The sequence below is a fragment of the Lagopus muta genome, chromosome 2 (assembly GCF_023343835.1).
Source record: "Lagopus muta isolate bLagMut1 chromosome 2, bLagMut1 primary, whole genome shotgun sequence".
Taxonomy (NCBI): domain Eukaryota; kingdom Metazoa; phylum Chordata; class Aves; order Galliformes; family Phasianidae; genus Lagopus; species Lagopus muta.
This window is the reverse complement of record NC_064434.1, coordinates 40,652,706-40,673,714: the sequence shown is the minus strand read 5'-3', so window position 1 is coordinate 40,673,714 and position 21,009 is coordinate 40,652,706. Positions and strand designations below refer to the sequence as shown.

The 21,009-nt window shown below is 34.5% G+C and overlaps 1 protein-coding gene across 3 annotated transcripts in view; it reads right to left on the bottom strand.

Annotated features, from left to right (window-relative positions):
* Positions 1-8,451: 8,451 nt before the first annotated feature.
* Positions 8,452-21,009, bottom strand: part of GRIK2 (glutamate ionotropic receptor kainate type subunit 2) — a 349,533-nt gene continuing 336,975 nt past the window's right edge. For 2 of the 3 annotated variants that reach the window (XM_048935181.1, XM_048935185.1), the window contains 2 exons: positions 16,071-16,248; positions 9,969-10,099 (listed from right to left, as the gene is read on the bottom strand). In XM_048935181.1, coding sequence (XP_048791138.1) covers positions 10,086-10,099; positions 16,071-16,248 — 192 coding nt within the window. In that variant the 3' untranslated portion in view covers positions 9,969-10,085. Of the gene's footprint in view, positions 10,100-16,070; positions 16,249-21,009 lie in introns of all 3 variants that reach the window. The other variant, XM_048935183.1, reaches the window with a different exon arrangement.

The following is a 21,009-nucleotide window of genomic DNA, read 5'->3' as shown; positions in this document are numbered from 1 at the left end:
ATGAAATTATCGGCTACTAAAAGATAGTATATCACCTAATAAAAGATAGTATGTGAGCTGGTTCAATCTCTTGTAGAAATGAAAATGCCTACTTTGCTTCTCAGGTGGTTTCTACAATATTACTGTTAGTTAAAGAGTGTGTATAACAATAATCAATGTACAAAAGAAAGGAAGAAAACAATGAAACAAATAAAACAAGAACCTAGCAAGATGAATATAATATCCATCAACAGAAAAGAAAGCTTTGAGCTGAAAACAAGATAACGTTTCAGTAACCTAGTCATTACTGGCTGTTTTGATTCTAAGGACTGCACACTTTCTCCATCAGGCTAGATGCTGGCTAAAGATCATCTGCCCATTAGAGCACTGCAGTAATCTTAAAATAGAGGACACACAGGCAGGAGTCTAGAGCAGATAGGTAATAATGTTATTCTGGGAATCATTCCTTGAAAGAACTAAAAAAAACCAATTTGACCATATTTCCTGGACATTTACTTCTGAGTCTAAAACCAATAATGGAGATATCTCAAATGCTCTTATTAATTTCAAAGCTACTCATGCTCTTGAAGTTATTAAGTTCAAAAAAATCTGTGATTTAAAATCCTACTATCCAAGAAATTATGGAGACATAGAATCGTAGAATCACAGAGTCATAGACTCACAGAATCATAAAATGGTTTAAGTTGGTAAGGACCTCAAAGATCATCTAGTTCCAATACCCTTGCCACAGGTAGGGATGCAAACCACTAAATCAAGCATTAGATCAGGTTGCCCAGGACCTCATCCATCCTGGCTTTGAACACCTCCAGGAAGAGGGCATTTACAACTTTTCCTGATCTTGCACCTCACCATCTTCTCAGTGAAAAAAATTCCCCCAATATACAATCTGTATTTCCCCTCTTTTAGTTTAGAACTGTTCCCACTTGTCCTATCACTACCTACCTGTGTAAAAAGTTGATTTCCTTCCTGCTTATAAGCTCGTTTTAAGTAGTGGAAGGATGTAATGAGATCTCCACAGAGCCTTCTCTTCTCCAGATTGAACAAGCCCAGCTCCCTCAGACTGTCTTTGTAGGAGAGGTGCTTCAGTCTCTTGTCATCTTTGTGGCACTCCTCTAGACCTGCTCCAAAAGATCTTTCCTGATCTGTGGGCCCCATGTACTCCAGATGGGGCCTCAAGAGAGACGAGCAGAGAAAGACAAACACCTCCCTTGCCCTGCTGCCACCTTCTTTTCAATACAGCCCAGGATACTACTGGAACTCTGGGCCCTAAGTATCATGTCAGTACAGTGAAGAAAAGCTGCTGGACCTTTGAAATGTATTGCTCATTCTGAGTTAATGAATATTATTCAGCACCTTTAAGAAGATGAAATCTTATTAGGCTAATCAGACAAGTGAAACGTCTTCAAATCCAGTTGGAAATATATTTAGCTGTTATTTTCTTGGTAATGTTCAGCAATGATTCAGCAGCAAAAATCTATGAAGAAATATATATTTTTTATTTTATATGCAGAGTATAATTTTATTTTAAATTACTGAATAATACTTCTAACTGAATGAAGATTAAAAGATATTGTAATGAAGATCAAATTATATTTATGATCTAATGGAAAGTTCATGACTTTTCTGGCATATTCCAATTGCAAGCAGACAACTGAAAGAAGCTACTAAACATCATACTTACAAGGAAAAAGTAGCTGAGGATGTGAAGGCTGGGTGCAGCAAGGACAGCAGATGATGGATGTCAGGATAAAAAACACAGGATGAAAATTATGGACATTAGGAGAACAGACCTTGGCCTATTACCTTCCACAGTCTGTCTGGCAGAATCCCAAGAGAAGTAGTGCTAGAGATAAGAGGACTCCAGAAGATTTGGTTGATTTTCAAAGATCACGTCCTCCAATCTCAGAAATGATTTATTCCACATTCATGTAGTCAAGCAATGGCAGCAAGATGTCTACGTGGATGAACAAAATGTTCCCTTCTAAACTCAAATTTTACAAGGAGTGGAAGCAGGAACAGGTGAAAGGGGAAGAATATAGTCACATCATCTGAGTATGCAAATACACCATTACAAATGCCAAAGTCCATCTAGATTCAATCTGGCAGGCAATGTGAAAAACAGCAGGAGTTTGTACAGATACATTATCAGCAAAAGGAAGACTAAGGAAAACATGAGAACTATTGCAGCATAGATGTTGCGACCTGATGACAAAGGACACGGAGATCAGGAAGTACTTAGTTATCTTCTTCCTCTTGTGTCTTTATCGGTAACATTGGACTTCAAACATGGCAGAGAAAATGTGGAACAAAATAGACCCTCAGTAGATGAAGATCAAGTTTAGGAACATTTAAATAATTTGGACACATATACATTGGTGACACCTGATGGGATGCACCCACAAATGCTGAGGCAGCTGGCTGGCACCACAAATAGGTTACTCTTCATAACCTTTTACAGATCATCCTGACTGGGAGATAAGTCTAAGAACTGGAAGAAATCTAATGTCACTCAAGTCTTCCTGAAGAGAAGATGAAGATGAAATAAATCCTCCTAGGAGCCGTTTCCAAACATATTAAGGATAACAATGTGATTGGAAGTAGTAAGTGTGGATTCACAAAAGGAAATCCTGTCTTTTACAGTGAGGTGACTGGCATGGTGAGGATTGGTGGAAACTGTTTATTTTTACTTTAGCAAGGCTCCCAGCATTATCCCCCATAAAAACCTCATATACCAACTGACAAGTATGGACCAAGTCAGTGAAGTGAGTTAGACTGAACACTGGCCCAATTGCCATTGGCAAAAAACTGTGATCAGTGACTTAACATCATCTACATATGAGTAACTAGTGGTGCGCTATAAGTGTCAATATTGGGTCCTGTACTATTTAAGTAATTCATTAAGATATTAATGATTTGTCTAAGGGGATAGTGTGCACCCTGACCAAATATGTTCAATATACAACATTAGGTTTCTGATTGCAGGCCTGTGCTGCTATTCAAGGAAATGTCAACAGGCTGGAGAGATGGGCCAACAGGAACCAAGCTGAACAAAAGGAAATGATTACCCTGCACCTGCGGAGAAATAATGCTATGAACTCCAGGTAGCAGGCCAGCAGCTAGAAAGTAGCTTGCAAAGAAGGGCCTGGGAGTTCTAATGGGTAAAATTTAAAATGAGTCAGAAATGTGCCTCTGCAACTAAGAAGGGCAACAGCATCCTAGGTTGCATTTGAAAGAGTATTGCCAGCAGATCAAGTAAGATGATTCTTCCCTATTTCTTAGGGAAAACACATACAGAAACACATGTGGAGTGCTGGGTCCAATGCTGGTCTCCCTAAGTAAAGGAGAAGCAGAGACTTAACACGCTTAAGTATTTCATTGAAGAACCACAAATGTGATTAAGGGAATGGAGTATCTGTCATATGGGGAGATGCTGAGAAAAAAAATTGCATTTAAATGTGAGATGTTTTTTCCCTGTGTGATTGAATACTGGGTGCAGAGATGTTGTGGCATTTTTAGCTTTGAAAATATCCAAAAATTAGCTGTACATCCTGAACAACCTTTTCTAGTTCACCAACACTAGGACAGACACTCTCCTGAGGGTCTTCATCAGAACAATTCAGAATTCAAAAATCTCAGTAATTCTGTGATTTCTGAGTCTATGATTATATGAATTATGCCTCCATGATAAGCCCACAACTAATTTTTACATAACAAAATTTGGGATTCTACATTAATGCACAGAATGGCTTGACATATTAGAAATTACAATTTTTATTGTTCTACTCAAGTCTAAATGGCACAGACAGATAGCATGGATAAAGCACAGCAGTTTGAAAAAAAAAAAAAAAAAAAAAAAGATTCCATCACTACATCTGGCTGCTTTTCACTCCCTGGGCTGGACAGACAGCAGGCTACTTGTGGGAGACTGGCAAAAACAATTTCTAGTACAAATCCATCAAAAGGTTTGAACTTGCACCTTCAAAACCAAATAAGCTTAAAAAATGCTGTGAATTTGTTCTCTGATGGGTGATGTAACTCAAGGAACATAAAGAATGGCTGAAACCTTTATCAGCGTTCAATGTTTTCACACAAATTTTTAGATATATTTAATGAAGGAGTAAGTCTCTGATTTCTTCAAAACAATTTCCATGAACCTCATTATCATAAAACTGCTGTTGTCATGGCAAAGAAGGAGCTCTGAGATTTTGCATTAGTTTTAGCTTATGCTAAAGCTTTTAAGTAGCTGGAAAAAACATGTGCACAATATATGAAAGAAAGGTATTACCTTGGCCCTGAAAACTTCTGAAAGATATATCTATAAATAATTCTCACTGTACACCTTATCAAATAAGTAAATAGATAAATAAAAGTTCTATCATTATAGGGCATTGTTCCTTGAAGAAGAAAAAATGTAAAAGATAAAGCTGATAGGATCCACTATAAAACATGATGCATTTTTCCTTTCATTTATCTACAGTAATCTCTCTCCTCAGATTCTCACAATTCTATATTTCCATCAGTCATAGAAAGCTTGTCTTGCTACTAGAAATATGAGAAGTATTTACATAGTTTTAATTAAAATTATCTTTCATATAACATTTCTAAGGGTGTCTATAAAATAATTAAGTACAGGTTTTTGCCAGTGAGTCTTCTTGAACTAAATGGGGAGCTACAATCAATTAAAGCAGTGTTTAGTGATCTAATTAACAAATTGCTTAATCAAACTTCTTCTAAGCTTGAATAATTCAAAGTTTTGTTTGACAAAGCTCATCCTGCATACAATTTTTATGTGTTAACATACATGCCCCATTTTTAATGTGGCCAATTTCCATAAAGACATTTACAGAAGTTACATGGTTATGTTGTTCTATGTTCCTATACCCTGACCTTGGAAGGAAATTTCCAATAAGATGGGTCAGTGTGATAGCTCCTGATAGGTTTTTTTTAGATTTTGTTTATGCTGATTGGGATCTGAGCCAATGAGCTATAACAATATAATACTATGCTAGCAGGCAATCAGATCACTATTACTTCAAACATCATTTTAAAAGATCTACTTTTTTATTATTTCTATAGCTCCATAGTTCATGGTTCTTCATAGAACAAATAAAAGACAGATTCCCTGCCCCCTAAGAGCTTACAGTCTAGGCAAGTACAAGAACAATAAGAGGAGATAACACAGGCAAGGGACAGAGGGGGTAGTAAATGAAGAGAAGGTCAGTTAGATTACAGTTACATGATAAGCCAGTGTGTTTGTCTTAGTGAATACAACTGGGAGGATGTGATGGTTCCTTAACTTCATTTTTATTTAAAACTTCTATAGGAGAGCCATGAAGAAAAGATTTTGAAAATAAATTTGAAAATGTTAGAGGTGCTTGTGGGAAGGCAGAGAAGTAAGCCTGGAAGGGAAAAGGTGACTAACATATCTGAGGATGGAAAGCAATGATCTAGAATGCCAGATGGGTCAATCTCAGCAATTTGTCCTTTTCCTTCATATATTTGACAGTATGATAAAGAGCACAATTTTGCCCTTAATATCTTATTAGTATATATTTGACTGAGTACAGAATTCTCTGAAGTAATTTCTCTGCAACAGGAGTTTTGCCACTGCTTTCAAAGGAGCTAGAATTTTGATCATTATACTTCGAGGCTGTTGATATATTTGGAGACTCCGTTGTATTTGGAGAATGAGTAAAGTCATGTCTAAAGTACAAGAAATATTTTCCCAATATCCCTAAGAGATTAATAATATGAAATTGATTTCATGGCATTACCTTTTACCTCTTTGTGTGACATTTTCTCTAATCATGTTCTCTTTTCCCTGAAAACATTTTGATTTTCTATAATATATAGTATATCCAGGCCTTTCTCCTGCTTCAGTTTGAGTGTTTGGGCTGTACTGTTTTCTTCATGAATTTTCTATTCTGAAATTTTAACTAGATAGTGTAATAGAGTAAAACAATTTTATTTTTGGATTTTTTTTTTTTGGAAGACTATGGTTGAAAATAAAAAAAAACTATTACATAGAGTCACAAGCAAAAGGAAAACAAAAACAAACACAAAAACAAAAACATAGAAGGTTATTTGAGACTTAGGGAACCTGCATTAGAAGAGGGATTGAAATAGATGATTTCCAGAGGCCCCTTCTAAACCTTATGATTCCGTGATTCTGTGAATTCTTGAAAATTGAGCTGAAAATTTCAGAAAGTAGTATCTCACAAGAAACTATCACATACTCTCTAATGTGTTTGAATTTGCATCTCTGTAATAGAAGAATAATATGAAAGTGGTCTCTTGGTGCCTAGATTGGGCCATAAATCCCCATTTATTATAAAGCATCACATTTCTGTTGATGGAATCTATTTGGACCAGATTTTTTTCTACTACTCCTTGACAAATAATAACAAAAAAGCCAGAGAGTATTTTTTGTTGTTTGGTTGTTCTCTTTTCTTCTATAATATCCACATAGTTGTCTATCACTGTATAATCATGCTGAGGCATGGGAAATAAAGATTATGAACTTGTACCTTTCTTGAAGAAGATAAAGGAAAAAAATGTTCCTTTCAACCTTTACTGCCATTTTTCAGCCACTGGGTACCACCATATAGTTGAGTTATAACTGCTTGAAAATTTTTCTTTTGAGTGACATTCAAGGTCAGTCAGAGAATCACCCATCATCCTGTCCTAATCAATCAACAGACTAATTGAGCAGATTCTGAATCTTCATAGGCCAGATACTCACTTTATTTCAGATGGTGAGATTCCTTTGACTTTAATGACAGTGTAGAAATTTATACTGTCTGAGCATTCAGAAGTTTTTCAAAATTAAGAAGTTTTCTTCAGAACAGACAATTTCTATCATAGCAGTGACGCAAAATGAACCATCAAACATTTTGGAATACAGAACTACTAGCAATATTTCCTATTACTTTGGAGTTCAGCTGTTTTTTAGCTTTTTTCTTTCTTTCTTTTTTTTTTTCCTTAAATGTCTTAATTTTATGTAAAAGAATGCAGAAATAATTACAACAGAATAATATTATGATTTTGTATTTTTGTAAATAATCTTATTATCCTACTATGAATCAGTATCTGGATTTTAAATACAAATCTCTAGCTATTTTGTGTGTTTCCTTTAATAATGGAAGGATGAAATTGTCACTGAAACCCTAATTAAATCACACTAGTTCTGTGTTAGGATTCTTGTACTTTGGGGGATTTTGAACCAATTAAATATTTAGGACATATTCTACAACTACACTTGCTTTGGCTCACATAAAGGTTAATGGGAATTAGCCATGTGCATCAGGGGGAGAATGACATTTCTGTTTATTTCAACACCCTTCATTGAGAAAAGAAAGATTTGTCTGAATATAATACAGCATTTTATTTCATGATTTTACAAATTTTATTGTAAATCATCAAACAAATTCAATAGCCAATTTTTTTCCATTCCAAACCATCAGAAGTAGGAGTTTTCATTATGTTGTATGACAATTACTTTTTTCCCCTTTTTATTTTAAAGAATTAACTTAAAATTAAATATGCATTATGTAAGCATACTAATTTTCAGAATCTTTGCTGAAGGTGTTTTTATCTTGCTTTTACTTCAGACAAAGATAACTTGTTCTTTGTTATCACATACATGGGGATGAAACTCTCACAAACATCAGAGATTTTGCTTTCTCAGTCCCTATTCACAATGGAAATGGCCAGCTCAGTCTCTATGAAGATTTATGAGAACTGGGTAGTAGACACAAACCTCCCTCCTTTGCCCAAATATCATTACATAGTTTCTAAAATTTGGGTGATATTTCATATATTCTTGTCTTAGAAAGGTGATGATAAGGTTAAATTAAGCCTCAGTAAACAAGTGATCTCATTACTTACAAATGACAGGTTATTTATGATAATTCTATGGTTTTCTTTTTTTGTTTGTTTTAAATAGCCAAATGAAATATTTTCCATATAAAGGCCATCTTAACCATCTTTTTTTCTTGAAATAAAATTTCTATATAGCCATCCTACACATTTTTTTTTTTTTTTTTTGTTTAGATACAAAGAAATTTACTGTAGATGGTAGTGAAACTTTCAGCATCTTAGGGCAGTATTTCAAAATGTTATGTTCAGGAAGTCAGGATAGGCAGGGCATAAAAATAAACGTTGTAGCAACTAAGAGCTAGATCCAGCAAAAACTTATCATGGTGTGCTCTACTGGCTTCTCTCAGAAATCCCAGCAAACACTGGCCACATGTTTAGTGGCAAGAATTAACAGGTTAGGGCACTAAAGCTGAGGTTGTTGTAAGTACCAGTACCAACACAAAGTACTGTATGTATTTTGCTCAAATCACGCAGCAAAAAAACAAAATAACTAAAACTGACATAGCTTTAATAATCTTTTTTTTTTTTCTCTTTTTTTTCCTTTTTTTTTTTCCTTTTTTTTTTTTTTTTTTTTTTTTTAAATTTTGTGGTACTTTAACTGTTATCACAATGTGGTCAAGAGGTCTGTGTCTTTTACCATTTATACACAATTGTTCATGACAGCATGTTACCAGCCTAGTGGAAATCAGGGGTGTTGTATGGTAAGCAGTGGTGGTAGTGCACCTAGTTTTTATATTATCTAACTTGAAAATATGACTCTTCTAAGATTCCTTTTTCTTGATAAAAATAGTTTTCACCAAACGTTGGTGGTGCTCACGCACTACCACTCATGCTTGGCATCACACCCCTGACAGAAACATATGCTCTTATTTTGTTGATAAAAAGTATTACAAAAATTTCCATACAAAAACTATTTTCATAGAAATCTTGCATTTCCACAAATAAACCTGAACATTTTTTTTTTTTTTGAAAAAAAAAAAACTGCTCAAGAATTTTGTTCATTTAGTACTGTGACTGTATTGAAAAATGCAGTCCTCCTTAAAGTTCTCCACATTCACTTCTTTTAGGTGACCCATTCTACTTCCAACATTCGTGAGAATTGCACAGGCTCCATTGAGTTCAATTAGTAGCAGGAACAAAGGCTTCAAAACCCATTCAGACTAAAATGCAAGTCTCTATACATGAAACACATTGCTTTCCCACCCCTTTCCCCTGACCTTATTACTCCCCCCCTTCTCACAATTTAAGAAAAAAAAAGTAATTGTTTTTATCTAAAAGTTGTAAGATAGATTCCTTTGTACTCACAGACCTTTTATTCCTCTAAGAATTGGGTCAAAATTATGGATTATTCTTGTTTTTTTTTTATCAAAGTTCCAACCCAGGTAAATTTAAGTTAATGTTTTTTGTTTTTTTTAAATTATTTAATTATTATTTATTTATTTAGTTCAGTGACACAGACAGTCCAAAAAGCAGGTGAGCATCTCCATGTATATTCTTCTATTCATGGATTCATGTTTCTTTGCTGTAATATTTCTCCCATCCAGGAAGCTCATACCACCTGTCCTGATGGCAGTTACAGTCTACCAACAGTAACCAATACTTCTATGTTTGGAAGTTCAGAAGAACTTATGGTTTCTTGTTTCACTACAGTTCTGAGATATTACTTCTACTAGACTCCTTCTGTGGTTAGTATCATTTCAGATATTTATTCTCCATCTCCTGGCAACGGTTGAACTTCAAAAGGAACCTGTAATTTCTCATTGAGACTGCATTTGAAACCAGCCACAAAACTCATATGGAACATTCATTCATTCATAATGGTGGAAACCCATGACGAACAGTGTAACCCTGCATAACTCGGTTGATCCATGATGCTTGTGATTTGAGTCTGGCCATTGCAACTGTTGAGATCACAGAGTCTCTAGTTCATAGACACAGCGGCATGAGGTAACTCATTTTATTTTGCACAGGTTGCATATTTCCACAGGAAACATTCTCGCAAGGTTGTTTGGAAAAAGGACGACAGTTTGTGCTTGGGGTGTTAGGCTTCCCAGCTCTACGCCATGGTTTCTTTACCCGGCAACCTTCTGTCGTTAAATGTGTGCATGTTGATAACTTCTTCTGTTTTCACAATAACAGGGGCCTGTGGCTTGTGTTTTAATCGACGCTGACACTTCAGAGACATCCTTAGCTCCTCTACCATGGCACTACAGAAGGACCTCTAGAGAGGGAAATAGAGGAGGGGAAAAAAAAAGAAAAAAAAACACATCTGTAAGAAGTATCTAACTGCAATGCCTAGAAGCAGATTCATTCCATTGGCACAGCCGTGTCAATCCTTTAAGTTTGCTTTGTCTCAGCCTGGAGCTCATAACAAATTAATGTCTTTTAAATATGCATCGCATAATAATTAAAATGACTTATCAAGCTGTGATGACTCACTGAAAAAAATTCACCTTGTCTCTACAATTATTTATCTTCCAGCTACTGACATGCATGCACATGATACATAAAAATATTTCAAACAGATGTTCTGTTAACATAGTTTAGCTTTACAGGATAACATCTGAATGTAATCTGTATATTAGATATTCAGTAAAATTTCCCTTCCCATATTTCAACACAATGCATTTAATTTCTATATGGTTTAGTTAGCTGATCCTTAACAAAACAGTAAGCTATATAGTGAAATATTTACCTAAATTAATATTTAACTACTGTAAAAATGCAGACCTATTACTGAAAAAAGGAATCTACTTCATTTTTTTTTCTAAAAAAACTTCTGCATTTAAACACTTCTTCCACTACCAAATATTATTTTGTAGAATATATTTTTAAAAATCTCCATGTTTATGGAATCAGAAAAAAATCATAAACATGTTTTCTTCAATTAGATCCTCAAAACATTTTTCCTTTTTTTCCTAGAGCACAACACATTTGAAAAGCAACTTAAAATCTCCCTTATTACTCTGATTTGAATGAATTCTGAACTGCTAATAGTGTGCTGAGCTATTAGCTCATTCTTGGTCTTAGAACTGAAGCATGGAATAAACAGGGGTGAAGAAGAGAACTCTCAATTTTGGGATCTTTTTCACTTTTATCACATGCTCTAAGTGAAATGCCTACCAGCTAGTGGATAAATGTATTTATGAAATAATATATTCTAGAGCCTGAGATAGCATGACAAGCTTCTGACAATGCTTCTCATGAAAAGCAATCGAGCTGGGAGACTTGGTCCAGAAAGATTTTAAGGAACTCATCCTACCTAATTCTTTGGAAGACTAATTTCAAATTGTGTTTTCAAAATCCACATTCAGTTCCAAATTCAAGAACTACTAAATTAGGAAGTGTGGGAGATATTGCAACTCTTAATCTGTGCAACCATGCATCAGGTGGAGTGTGTGAGCTGAACACAAGATTTGAGACTATCAATTCAATAGTGTTTTCTGCCAGAGGAGATTTAAACTCTAGTGTCTCAGCAGAGGACTGTAAAATTAAAGGAATGAGAACATATCAGGGTAAAATTACTTCCAGTTTCCTCCTACTTGTCCTATTCTGCTTCACATAAAAGCAGCAAATGGACACATTGTGGGAGAAAGGGATAGAGTGAGAGCGCTAGAAACTCTGTAGATTAGGCACTGGGGAACTCAGTGGGAGAAGTAATCCTTCAGGGATAGTTTCTGCTTCATCAGTATATTTAAGTAAAAATCTTTATAATAAAAAAGAGTGCAAATGGGAGTTCAGTTCTGTCTTCAGTCATAGGATAGAACTCAACTCGAATCCCCTTAGTCCTGAACATACCCTCTTCTCAAATCTTTTTTATGAACAGGGGATATGCAAGAAGGAAGAAAAAATGTAATCTTAGCCTGCCTGGGATGCTCTTCCTTTCAAACACTTTTTCTCCTGCTGAGTTTGAAATAAACTAATGACGCTTATTCAACTTGTGATAGAAAAGGGAACCCATAACTAAGGAAAATTTGAAATTTGTAATCCAAGAATCAGGAATATTTCTTTGGTATAATCAGGTGTAAGTTCTTTGGAGGCCAAATTTCACGAAAAATTTCATCATTTCTGACTGCCTTCACAGAGTAAATCCACCAGTGGACACTCATTAACTATCTCTTTTCAAATGTTCTATGCACTGTATTGAGATAAAATATGAAACTTATGGTTTTCACTGTGTGAAGATGTTCGCTGAAATTTCCAAATGAATGCTCTGAGCCATAATGCACCAGATTGCATAAATTATTCTTGATTAACATTGCATAGAAAGCAGGAAACTATCTTCTTTCATTCAACTGTGCTTTGCAGCAAAGTATTCAATTCTCTCATTTTTAAAAGATTGCTGTTGCTTAACATCAGAACTGCAGTTATGCTTATGGAACTGAAAGTAGCCCTGAAATCAATACAAATTGCAATATTTAATTTAATATTTCCTACAGGCTCACAGGTGAAATTACTAAGGCATGCAGATCTTGGCATTTTCACTATGTGAAGAACTTAGCACATAATTCAGGAACTTCACAGGAATTTGTTTAGAAGTAAATGCTGCAGGTCTCAGTGTTACATTACCAGCAGCCATTATATTGCTCTCACCTCTGGAATTAAGACCTAGCTGAAACACTGAAAAATGATGCATTAGCTCTTAAAACTTTCAAGATTTTATTCCTTGCTCTCTCTGCCAAGAGATCTTTAAAAGTGACAGAACAGAGTCAATGCTTTTCAAGATTCATCAATCCACCAAAATGTTTTTTTACAGATATGCAAGCACTTAGCAAAAGATATCAAGTTTTAGACACTATCAGTATGAACAGGATTACAATCAAAGACCAAGAAGAAAGAACATGCATGTATTCAATGCCAGCATCCTGAAATAACCTGAAAATAACATCTGAAGAAAACTACCAATGTATTCCTTGAAAATTTTACCTCAATTGGAAAACTCCATAAAATGAGAAATGCTGCCAAGATTTACAGTACTAGAAGAGTACTTAACAAAATTTTGTGATAGTTATTTTTTCTAGGAAATTCTTGCACTGTGTTTTCAAGTTAAGGTCATGTGAAATTAGCTCCATGCATTATATGAAATAAAATAAAATAAACCTAACTACTTAATTTAGTATCTTTTTTCAGGTATGCTATGCGTTATTTTAAAATGATCAAATGTCTAAAAAAAAATACAATTAAACTGAGTAAAATAAATAATATATTTTTTTTCCTTAAAATTTCATTCACTGAAATATTCATCCATTTTAAAACAGATGAGTTCAAGTTATGAAGTTCATGATGTGGATTCTTTTCTTTGGATTTTGTCAGAGAAATGTGCCATACAGAAAAGTTTTCCAACATATTGAAAAATCATGTTCAAAAAAGTTTACAAATGATTACTTCACATTTGACCTTTTTAAATATAAATTCTTCCCTTCTCTCTTTTTTATTCCAGTCAGAGTACAATTTTCTGTACAGTTAAATTCTGTGTTCTTACAAGGAACAAGTTGGAATACATCTTTGGGAAGAACACGATGTGAAAGAGAAGCAGCTATGTAATACTTTCTCTGACAAATAAAAGACATTTTCAGGCATTATTTCAGAAAAGATAATCCACTGTCTCAACGTTGATATCATCTGACCACTCAGATTGTTGGGAAAAAGGGTGAAACGTTTTCAGAACTTGGAGGTTATATTTCAAATCTTGATGTACACCATGAAAATGAGCTATTTTAACAGGTATTACAAGATTCACTTCATAATTCAATTAAAATAACCTTTTGCCCTGACTTAGCTTCCACACTGCAGGCAAATTACAAGAACATCAGTTATTATTGATTTTCCTCCAACACTTACAAAATCATAAGTTGTCTTCCTGAATGGTACCAAAAAGTAAATGCTGCCTCCAAGTCACCTTGGATACAATCAAATAGCAGGGGAATTGGAGGAAGGCATACAAATTGCTGAACACTAGCACCATTAAGTGCAACTATTCTGTTGCAGCAAGCAAGCACTATAAAACATTAGAAAAAATGTCTGTAGTTTTAAAAGACTTCAAGTGCACAAAAGAAAATTTTAATCAGAGCTGTAGTTTTTAGCCTTCTAATACAAAGCAATTCTTAAAACAAAAACAAAAAACTCTCATCTCTGTAAGTGTGAAGAAATAAAAGATACCTCTTTCATCTTTCATTCTTTGCCACAGCTGACAGCTCACAAATCATGAAGAACCAAGATAATCATTTAGCAGAATGTTATCACTGTTTACAAACTATTTACATAGCTTGTGCATGGTGCTACAGCCTGAAAAAAAAATGTTTCTTTGCATGCATGTATTAATATGAAAATTACACAATATTTAACCTTTTTCATTATATTGCTTTATAAGAATTTAGAAAGGTAGTTAGAAAACATATTAGCATTTGTTATACACAGAGTTATAAAACTGTCACTATAAGTTTTGTTTTTAATGTTCTGAAAAGAGAAACAAAAATATAATGGCAAGCTAAAATCACTTTTAGCATTCTGAGTAAAGTGAATAATATTCTATCTATTTTAAATATAAGCGTGACAAGTGTTTGCTTTTTTATAGATTTTTCCCTCTTTAATGGATTTAATATAAAGTTGACCATCAACATTTAGCACAAAACTACAAGATTTATGTTTAATTTCATTATTACTTTGAGTCTTGCATGTCAGATATTATTTGAAATCTTGTTAAATTCTCTTAAAGCAGTAGCAGCAGTAATCCAGCATATTCTTGCTATGTTACGGGTCAGTGTTTTAGCACTTAACAGGATATATCAATCAAAATTTTTTCATATTCATGAGGTTAGCTGAGATTCAATGCACAGCTCTGCCCTGCCCTTCCCTTGTAATCATTTTTTTCCTTCCGAATGCCAGATATTTTGAATGCATTTGTGAAAAATCTGTCTCAATCCCCTGTAAAGAAATAGAAATCCTAGCAAAGTGTTTACATAAGATCGCAAACAGATGAGAAACTAAAGGCATGAAAATAAACTTGGAAAAAGAGATTACCTCATGGAATGTAAGCATTACCTTATCAAAATAAATTAAAGTGTACTTATAAAGCTTAGATTTTTAGAATTCATAGTTATGTATCTAGTCTTAAACCAAAGAGTGTACACACACATATATGTATATACATTAAAAGATTTTGCTATAAACTTTTCTGATGTAGTATATTTTCAATCCAAAGTAAGTGTAACACACAAATACACTGAAACGTACTTTTATAACAATTAGCTTAAAATATTACCTAAGCATTCTCAAATTCAATTTTAGCACTTGTTACATATTTGGTAGGACTAGAACTGGGAGCCATTTTAAGAAGTAATTTTCAGGACAAAATATATGTGAGATCCATCACCTACTCAAATACAGACAACAAAATCAAACAAAATGAAAATTCTTGTTCTGTAAGTTAAGTTTTGCTTTCACCATCATATCTATGAATTCAAGACAGCTAGAGTTTTTCCAAACAGCTTGGTGAGACATGAGAAGTTTCATTTTGTAACTGAATTGAACACTGATTATTCCAATGACTTTTCTAGCTATCTATAGAGAATTAAAGAGCGTGATTTTACTGGCCCTTCCTGCAGCAAAATAGCAGTACTATAACCTGAAAAAATCTTCTGAACTTTATGGTTGTGTATATGAGCTTAGATACACAGCATGCCACTGCTGGCCAAAAACAAACAATCAAACAAAATAAAAATGAACCCACCAATCCTTCCCAATCTGCTCACTCTCCCCCTCTGCCCTCCCTCAAAAAAGAAAAAAAGAAGAAACACCAGGGCACTTGCAGCATAGATTATTGTAGGACAATGTGATTCCAGCTTGCCTTGAATGACCTGCTCAATAGAATGTTAATCGATGTCCAGAAAACAAGTTCAGCAACTCTCCAATTCTAAAATTGATTTCCTAATGTTGTTACATTGTTGTTACATGTACTCTGGTGAATTCAAGAGTTCTAGTTTAAAAAAAAAAATCCTCTAAATCCAGTCACAGTCTTCTGAAAACCATTCAGCCCGCTTTCCAGCATGAGTGTAGCCCAGCAGCTATGCTAGTTCCTATGAATGTTGGGGAATTCATATCACTGCAGAAAGCTTTTTCAAAGGTGGCTTCATACAGCTCCTGCCAGCAGCCTTTCTGAACGTCATACTGACCATGATGTTTTTCTGACTCACCTGTGGACCTAGGCTGGGGCAGATGGGATTGCATTTGTGTGGTTCCACTCTTTCCACTCAGAGAAATCCCAGAGGATGGCATAGGGAAATTGCTCATCAGCCCCGAGGGCTCTCTCTCATGCAGGATTCCACAAGGTTTCATCCTGTCATCTCTCCTTTTAACAAGTATATGAGGCCACTGGGGAGATAATGAAATAATTTGGGCTGTGGTATCATCAGCATGAAGATGATTCACAGCCCTGTTCTCTTGTCAGACCAGGATGGTGCAGTCATTTTGTGCTTCCAGTACCTGGCTGAAGACATATGATGGAAGATGGGCTCTACAATGGACAAGTAATCTTCATCCAGAAGATATCATCTACCCTTGTTACTCAGTTCTTCCTCTTGTAAGAGAGTCTGAGCTTACAGTCTCAGGTTCCTCCAGGTTCCTAAGTTTGAGTCCAGGTTTCCGAATTGGATCCATGGCAAGAAGTACAGTTTGGATCTAAGATAGTGGCAATAATTTCTATTGGTGTGAAACAAACAGGCCTTCTTCCAGATGTTTCCAGATTATTGCAGTCCAGTTTCACTGGAACAGTGCCTACATGTGACTTTCAGATGCTTAAAAAGTGTTGATAGCTATTCATAGCACTTCAGACATATAAATGTCACTGAGCAAATAAACAAGAGCGTGTACAGTAGTGCCCATCTGATTTAAAATTATATCCAATGTAACATCCTAATGCTTCTGTATCTTCCTATCACCTCTGTGTAGGATATTCTCTACTCTTCAGCAGCGAAATCAGTCTCCTGAGATATTGTGTCACTGACTGTGAAACTTCATTTACCTATTAAATCACTTTTGCTCCTAAATCTAAACTTAGTCTTCATTTGTCCAAGAAGAAACAGAATTGTTGATCTTCAGGCATGATGAAAAGAACTGCTGATAATACGTAATCAGTGTTTTGGGTTATTAATCTACCTGGATTTAAATACTGCTATGTATCACCATACAATTTAATTTGAAAATACAGTCTATCTTACAGAGCCACTTTAGAAAATAAACACAAAGTGCCTAAGAATAATTGTAGCCAAACAGCTTTTTAAAAGTCTCCTGAACTTAAGTCCACTGTACATAATTCACTGTAAAAATATGTACTAATTTTATAGTTCAGTGTGATATTATAAGCTTAATATAAAATCTCACGTGGCCTCAAATCATGTTGAATATAGAGACTAAAAGTATTAATTTAACAGAAGTGGTTTCCATTGTTTTGGAAACTCTACTAGAATCATATTATACTGCATAGTATCAGTTTCCTCATAATTACATGGTTTCTTCTGACAGTCTAGAATATTTTCTCAAATTAGAAGTAACTCAAATGAGCATCGCTGGCTCATACTGAAGTGAAAGCAACCTAACTAAAAGTTCATTGGAACAAATTGTTGTCTGACTCTGAACTCACTGACGCAAATGTAGGTGTGAAGTACCTTGATATTAAGGTTGTTCATACTACATTTATCTATAGTATAGCTGATTAAGTAAAAATGCAAATATTACTATTTATATACTACAATATTTGCAGACATGACAAATTAACGTTTAGAGGAACACATCTCTTTCTACTAATGAGTGAAAAAGAACTATAATTACTACAAAATAAAAGACATGTTGAGAATATATTTTTATATATCTTTAAATTATCTGTGTCAAACATAACACATGCTATAAATGAGACCTGGAATATAAGCCTCAATCTTTCAGAGAATATCCATGGAGTACTAGTAAACCTTCTGAAATCACATTCCTATAACTGTGCTTATGCAATGGGCAGTTTTGCATACATGTCAATTCTCAATTAAAATAGAGATCTTGTTTTTTAATGTTTTATTGTTTGCAATTGATTTTAAAAATGTCATGATGTGTCAAATTGTTTATTTCCATTTATTCCATTTCTGTCTTTTTCTATCATTTTCTAAAAAATCTAGGGGGTTTGTTCACTTGTAAGTTTTCCTCATTAGAAAATATCTTCTAATACTTCGCTGGCTAGTTTCCATGAGGGCATTTAATTACATCCTCAAGTAATCTGTCAACATACACAAATACAAACCATGCAAGCCTGTAAATCCACATTTAGTTGCTCAAGGGAATGTAAGATGATAGAAGTTTCCAATTTTCCAATCTCATATCTGCACAATGCAATGTGCTAAAGCTGAAAAAACATTCACTTTTATGAATTGCCACAGTTGCTGCTGTTTTTCCCAGCCAACATTAAGAATTCTGAGATTTCTTCTTTACAAAATGTGACATGACAATACAAATAAAATATCACTGACTCTATGTTGTGTAGAAGTTACTTGGGGTATAAATCCCAAAGCTTTCACTTTGATTTACCATTAATTCCCATGTTCTGTTGTTTATTTTAGCCTGAGGAACACGTTTTTCAACTTTAAAATCTTTTGAATTTGTCTTTTCTGAAAAGTTAAAATATCTCCGTCTTGGGATTTACTTTGGGGTTGCTTGAAAACTATTGTAAATGAAGTCCTAACTATCAAAGGCTTTTGATTTTAAACTACTAGGAATATTCTCTGAACTGCAATAATACTGCAGATTTTCTGAAGGAGTTTGATGAAAAGTAATGTAATATTTCTTTATTTATTTTCAATCTTGTAAAATAGGAAGGGATCCTAAAATTCTTCTTTTTTTTTTTCATATGAAATGATTGATATGTTTCTGTTTTGTATTGTTGTTAAGATAACAATTACAACAAAAAAAGAAATGGAAATAATGACTTCTGACATATACTGTGGACAACTAATAATTCATAATATTTCAATACGGATTAACTTCTTCCCAAAAGAAGTCAGAACAAATTACCTGTATGCACTTTGCCCATTCTAAAAGGAAGTGTTCTAAGTCATAAAGAATTACATTTATCCTGGTGCAAACAGATGATAGAAGTACCTTGTCAAATAAAGCTCATGTTAACATTTTATACTACTTCAATGTAACAAAATTGGAAACAGCTAACTGTACTTGAGAGGACAAAGTCAATTGTTATGTGGTTGTAGAGCAAAGCTTCTTCAACCCAGCAGTTCTTGTTTCCTCTTTGCCTCTTGCAAAGGTGTGGGTCTCCTACCTGAGTAAAAATAACTTTCAAAATTACTTCTTGAAAGTGGGCCAATGCCACCTTTTCCAAAGAAACTATGACCAAGATAGGAAAAATCACTTGCAAGGATGACAACATGCAAATGTTCTATAAACAGACATTTGTCACTGCCCTCAGCTACACCATTTTGTGCTAAAGTTTTCAGCAGTATACAAGTACTTTCTACCACACTGCTTACTTTTATGGCAGTTACCTAAATACTGTGTTAAAGTGGTATCAAAATGGAAATTATCTCTGAAAAGGCTTTATCCAAAAAGGATAAAAATGAAGGAAAGGTCAATAAATACTTGAAAGGAGACGCATCAATATATTAAGCTAAATATTAATGGTCTACAAGTAATTTTTTTTCCCTGGCTTTTATGATAATAGCGTGTGCTCTACCAAAAAAAAAAAAAAAATGAAGTGGACATAAATCCATGACACACTGAAACATATCAACAAAAAAAGGATGTAGTAATTGTTTTATATGGCTTCTGTTTCTAACCTTGCTTATTCACTGCCCTTCGAGTGCCTGTTAAAATCAAAGAGTAGGTCATTCACCAGTAAAAGCAATTACAAAATGCAAATAGCAAAGCATTTATTGTCAAAATTGGCTAGGTAAAGAAAGTCTGCCTAATAACATGTTTCCAAGCAGATGACATAATTAGATGTTTGCATAATAAACAACAGAGCCCAAGTATTTAGCATTTTTTTAAAAAGGCCATGACTAAAAATAAAAAATAAAAAAAAACATAAGTGAACAATGTGACATAAAGTCTACTGAAACAGTAGCAATTAAATTGCTCTCTGATAAAATAGAAGGCACCATCTTGTGGTTACTCTGAAAGAATGCACTTGGGACAGCCCCAGAACTGCCATCTCCCCCTGCCCATTCCCAATGTGCCCACTGGAATATCACAATTGTCCCAAAAATAAGGGCAATGCTTTCTCATTTCCAGCCCTCAAAAATCAGTGAGACTAGATACTAGGTAGGACCAGAGGGGTTCTTTCATTCTAAATACAACTCAGGTTATTATGTTACTGAAGTGTGCATATGAGTTATACAGCAAATTCAGAATTATTATCAATTATAGAAAAAACACAATTTCTGAAGCTTTTAAGATCAAATACCACCATAACCTATGGTTTCTGTAGCCCAATGAATCTGCATGACTTTTTGAACCAGATAAGATCAGAGACTCCTATTCTTGCCATCCTTACATTATCAAAATCAAAACATTGCTGGTTTGTTCTGAAGAAGGTGTTTGAAATTTTTGTAAATGATATGTTTTGATAAACCAGTTAAGTTTCTGTCATCTCTGAATACATAGATGGTATCTCATGCAAATCACATTTCAGCATTCAGAATTTATTGCTACTTCAATAGAAACTATGGTAATGATTAAAATACTGTATATAACTCGTATGCATTTAACAGTTACTTATGTGTATTTTGGGTCCAATGCTGCAAACTGCTAAGGATTCATTCGTTATAACTGTGAGATAAAACCACCTAGGCTGATCTTAAGAAAGGTAGAAAGGAAGACCCAGGAAAATACAGGCTGGTGAGCCTCACCTCTGTGCCTGGGAAGATCATGGAGCAAATCCTCCTAGAAGCTATGTTAAGGCACATGAGAGATAAAGAGGTGAATTGAGACAACCAGCATGGCTTCACCAAGGGCAGATTGCACCTGACCAATCTGGTGGTCTTCTTTGATAGAGTGACAGCTTGGGTGGAGGGGGAAGGGCGATGGATGTAATCTACTTGGACTTCTGCAAGGCCTATGACATGGTCCCTCACCACATCCTTC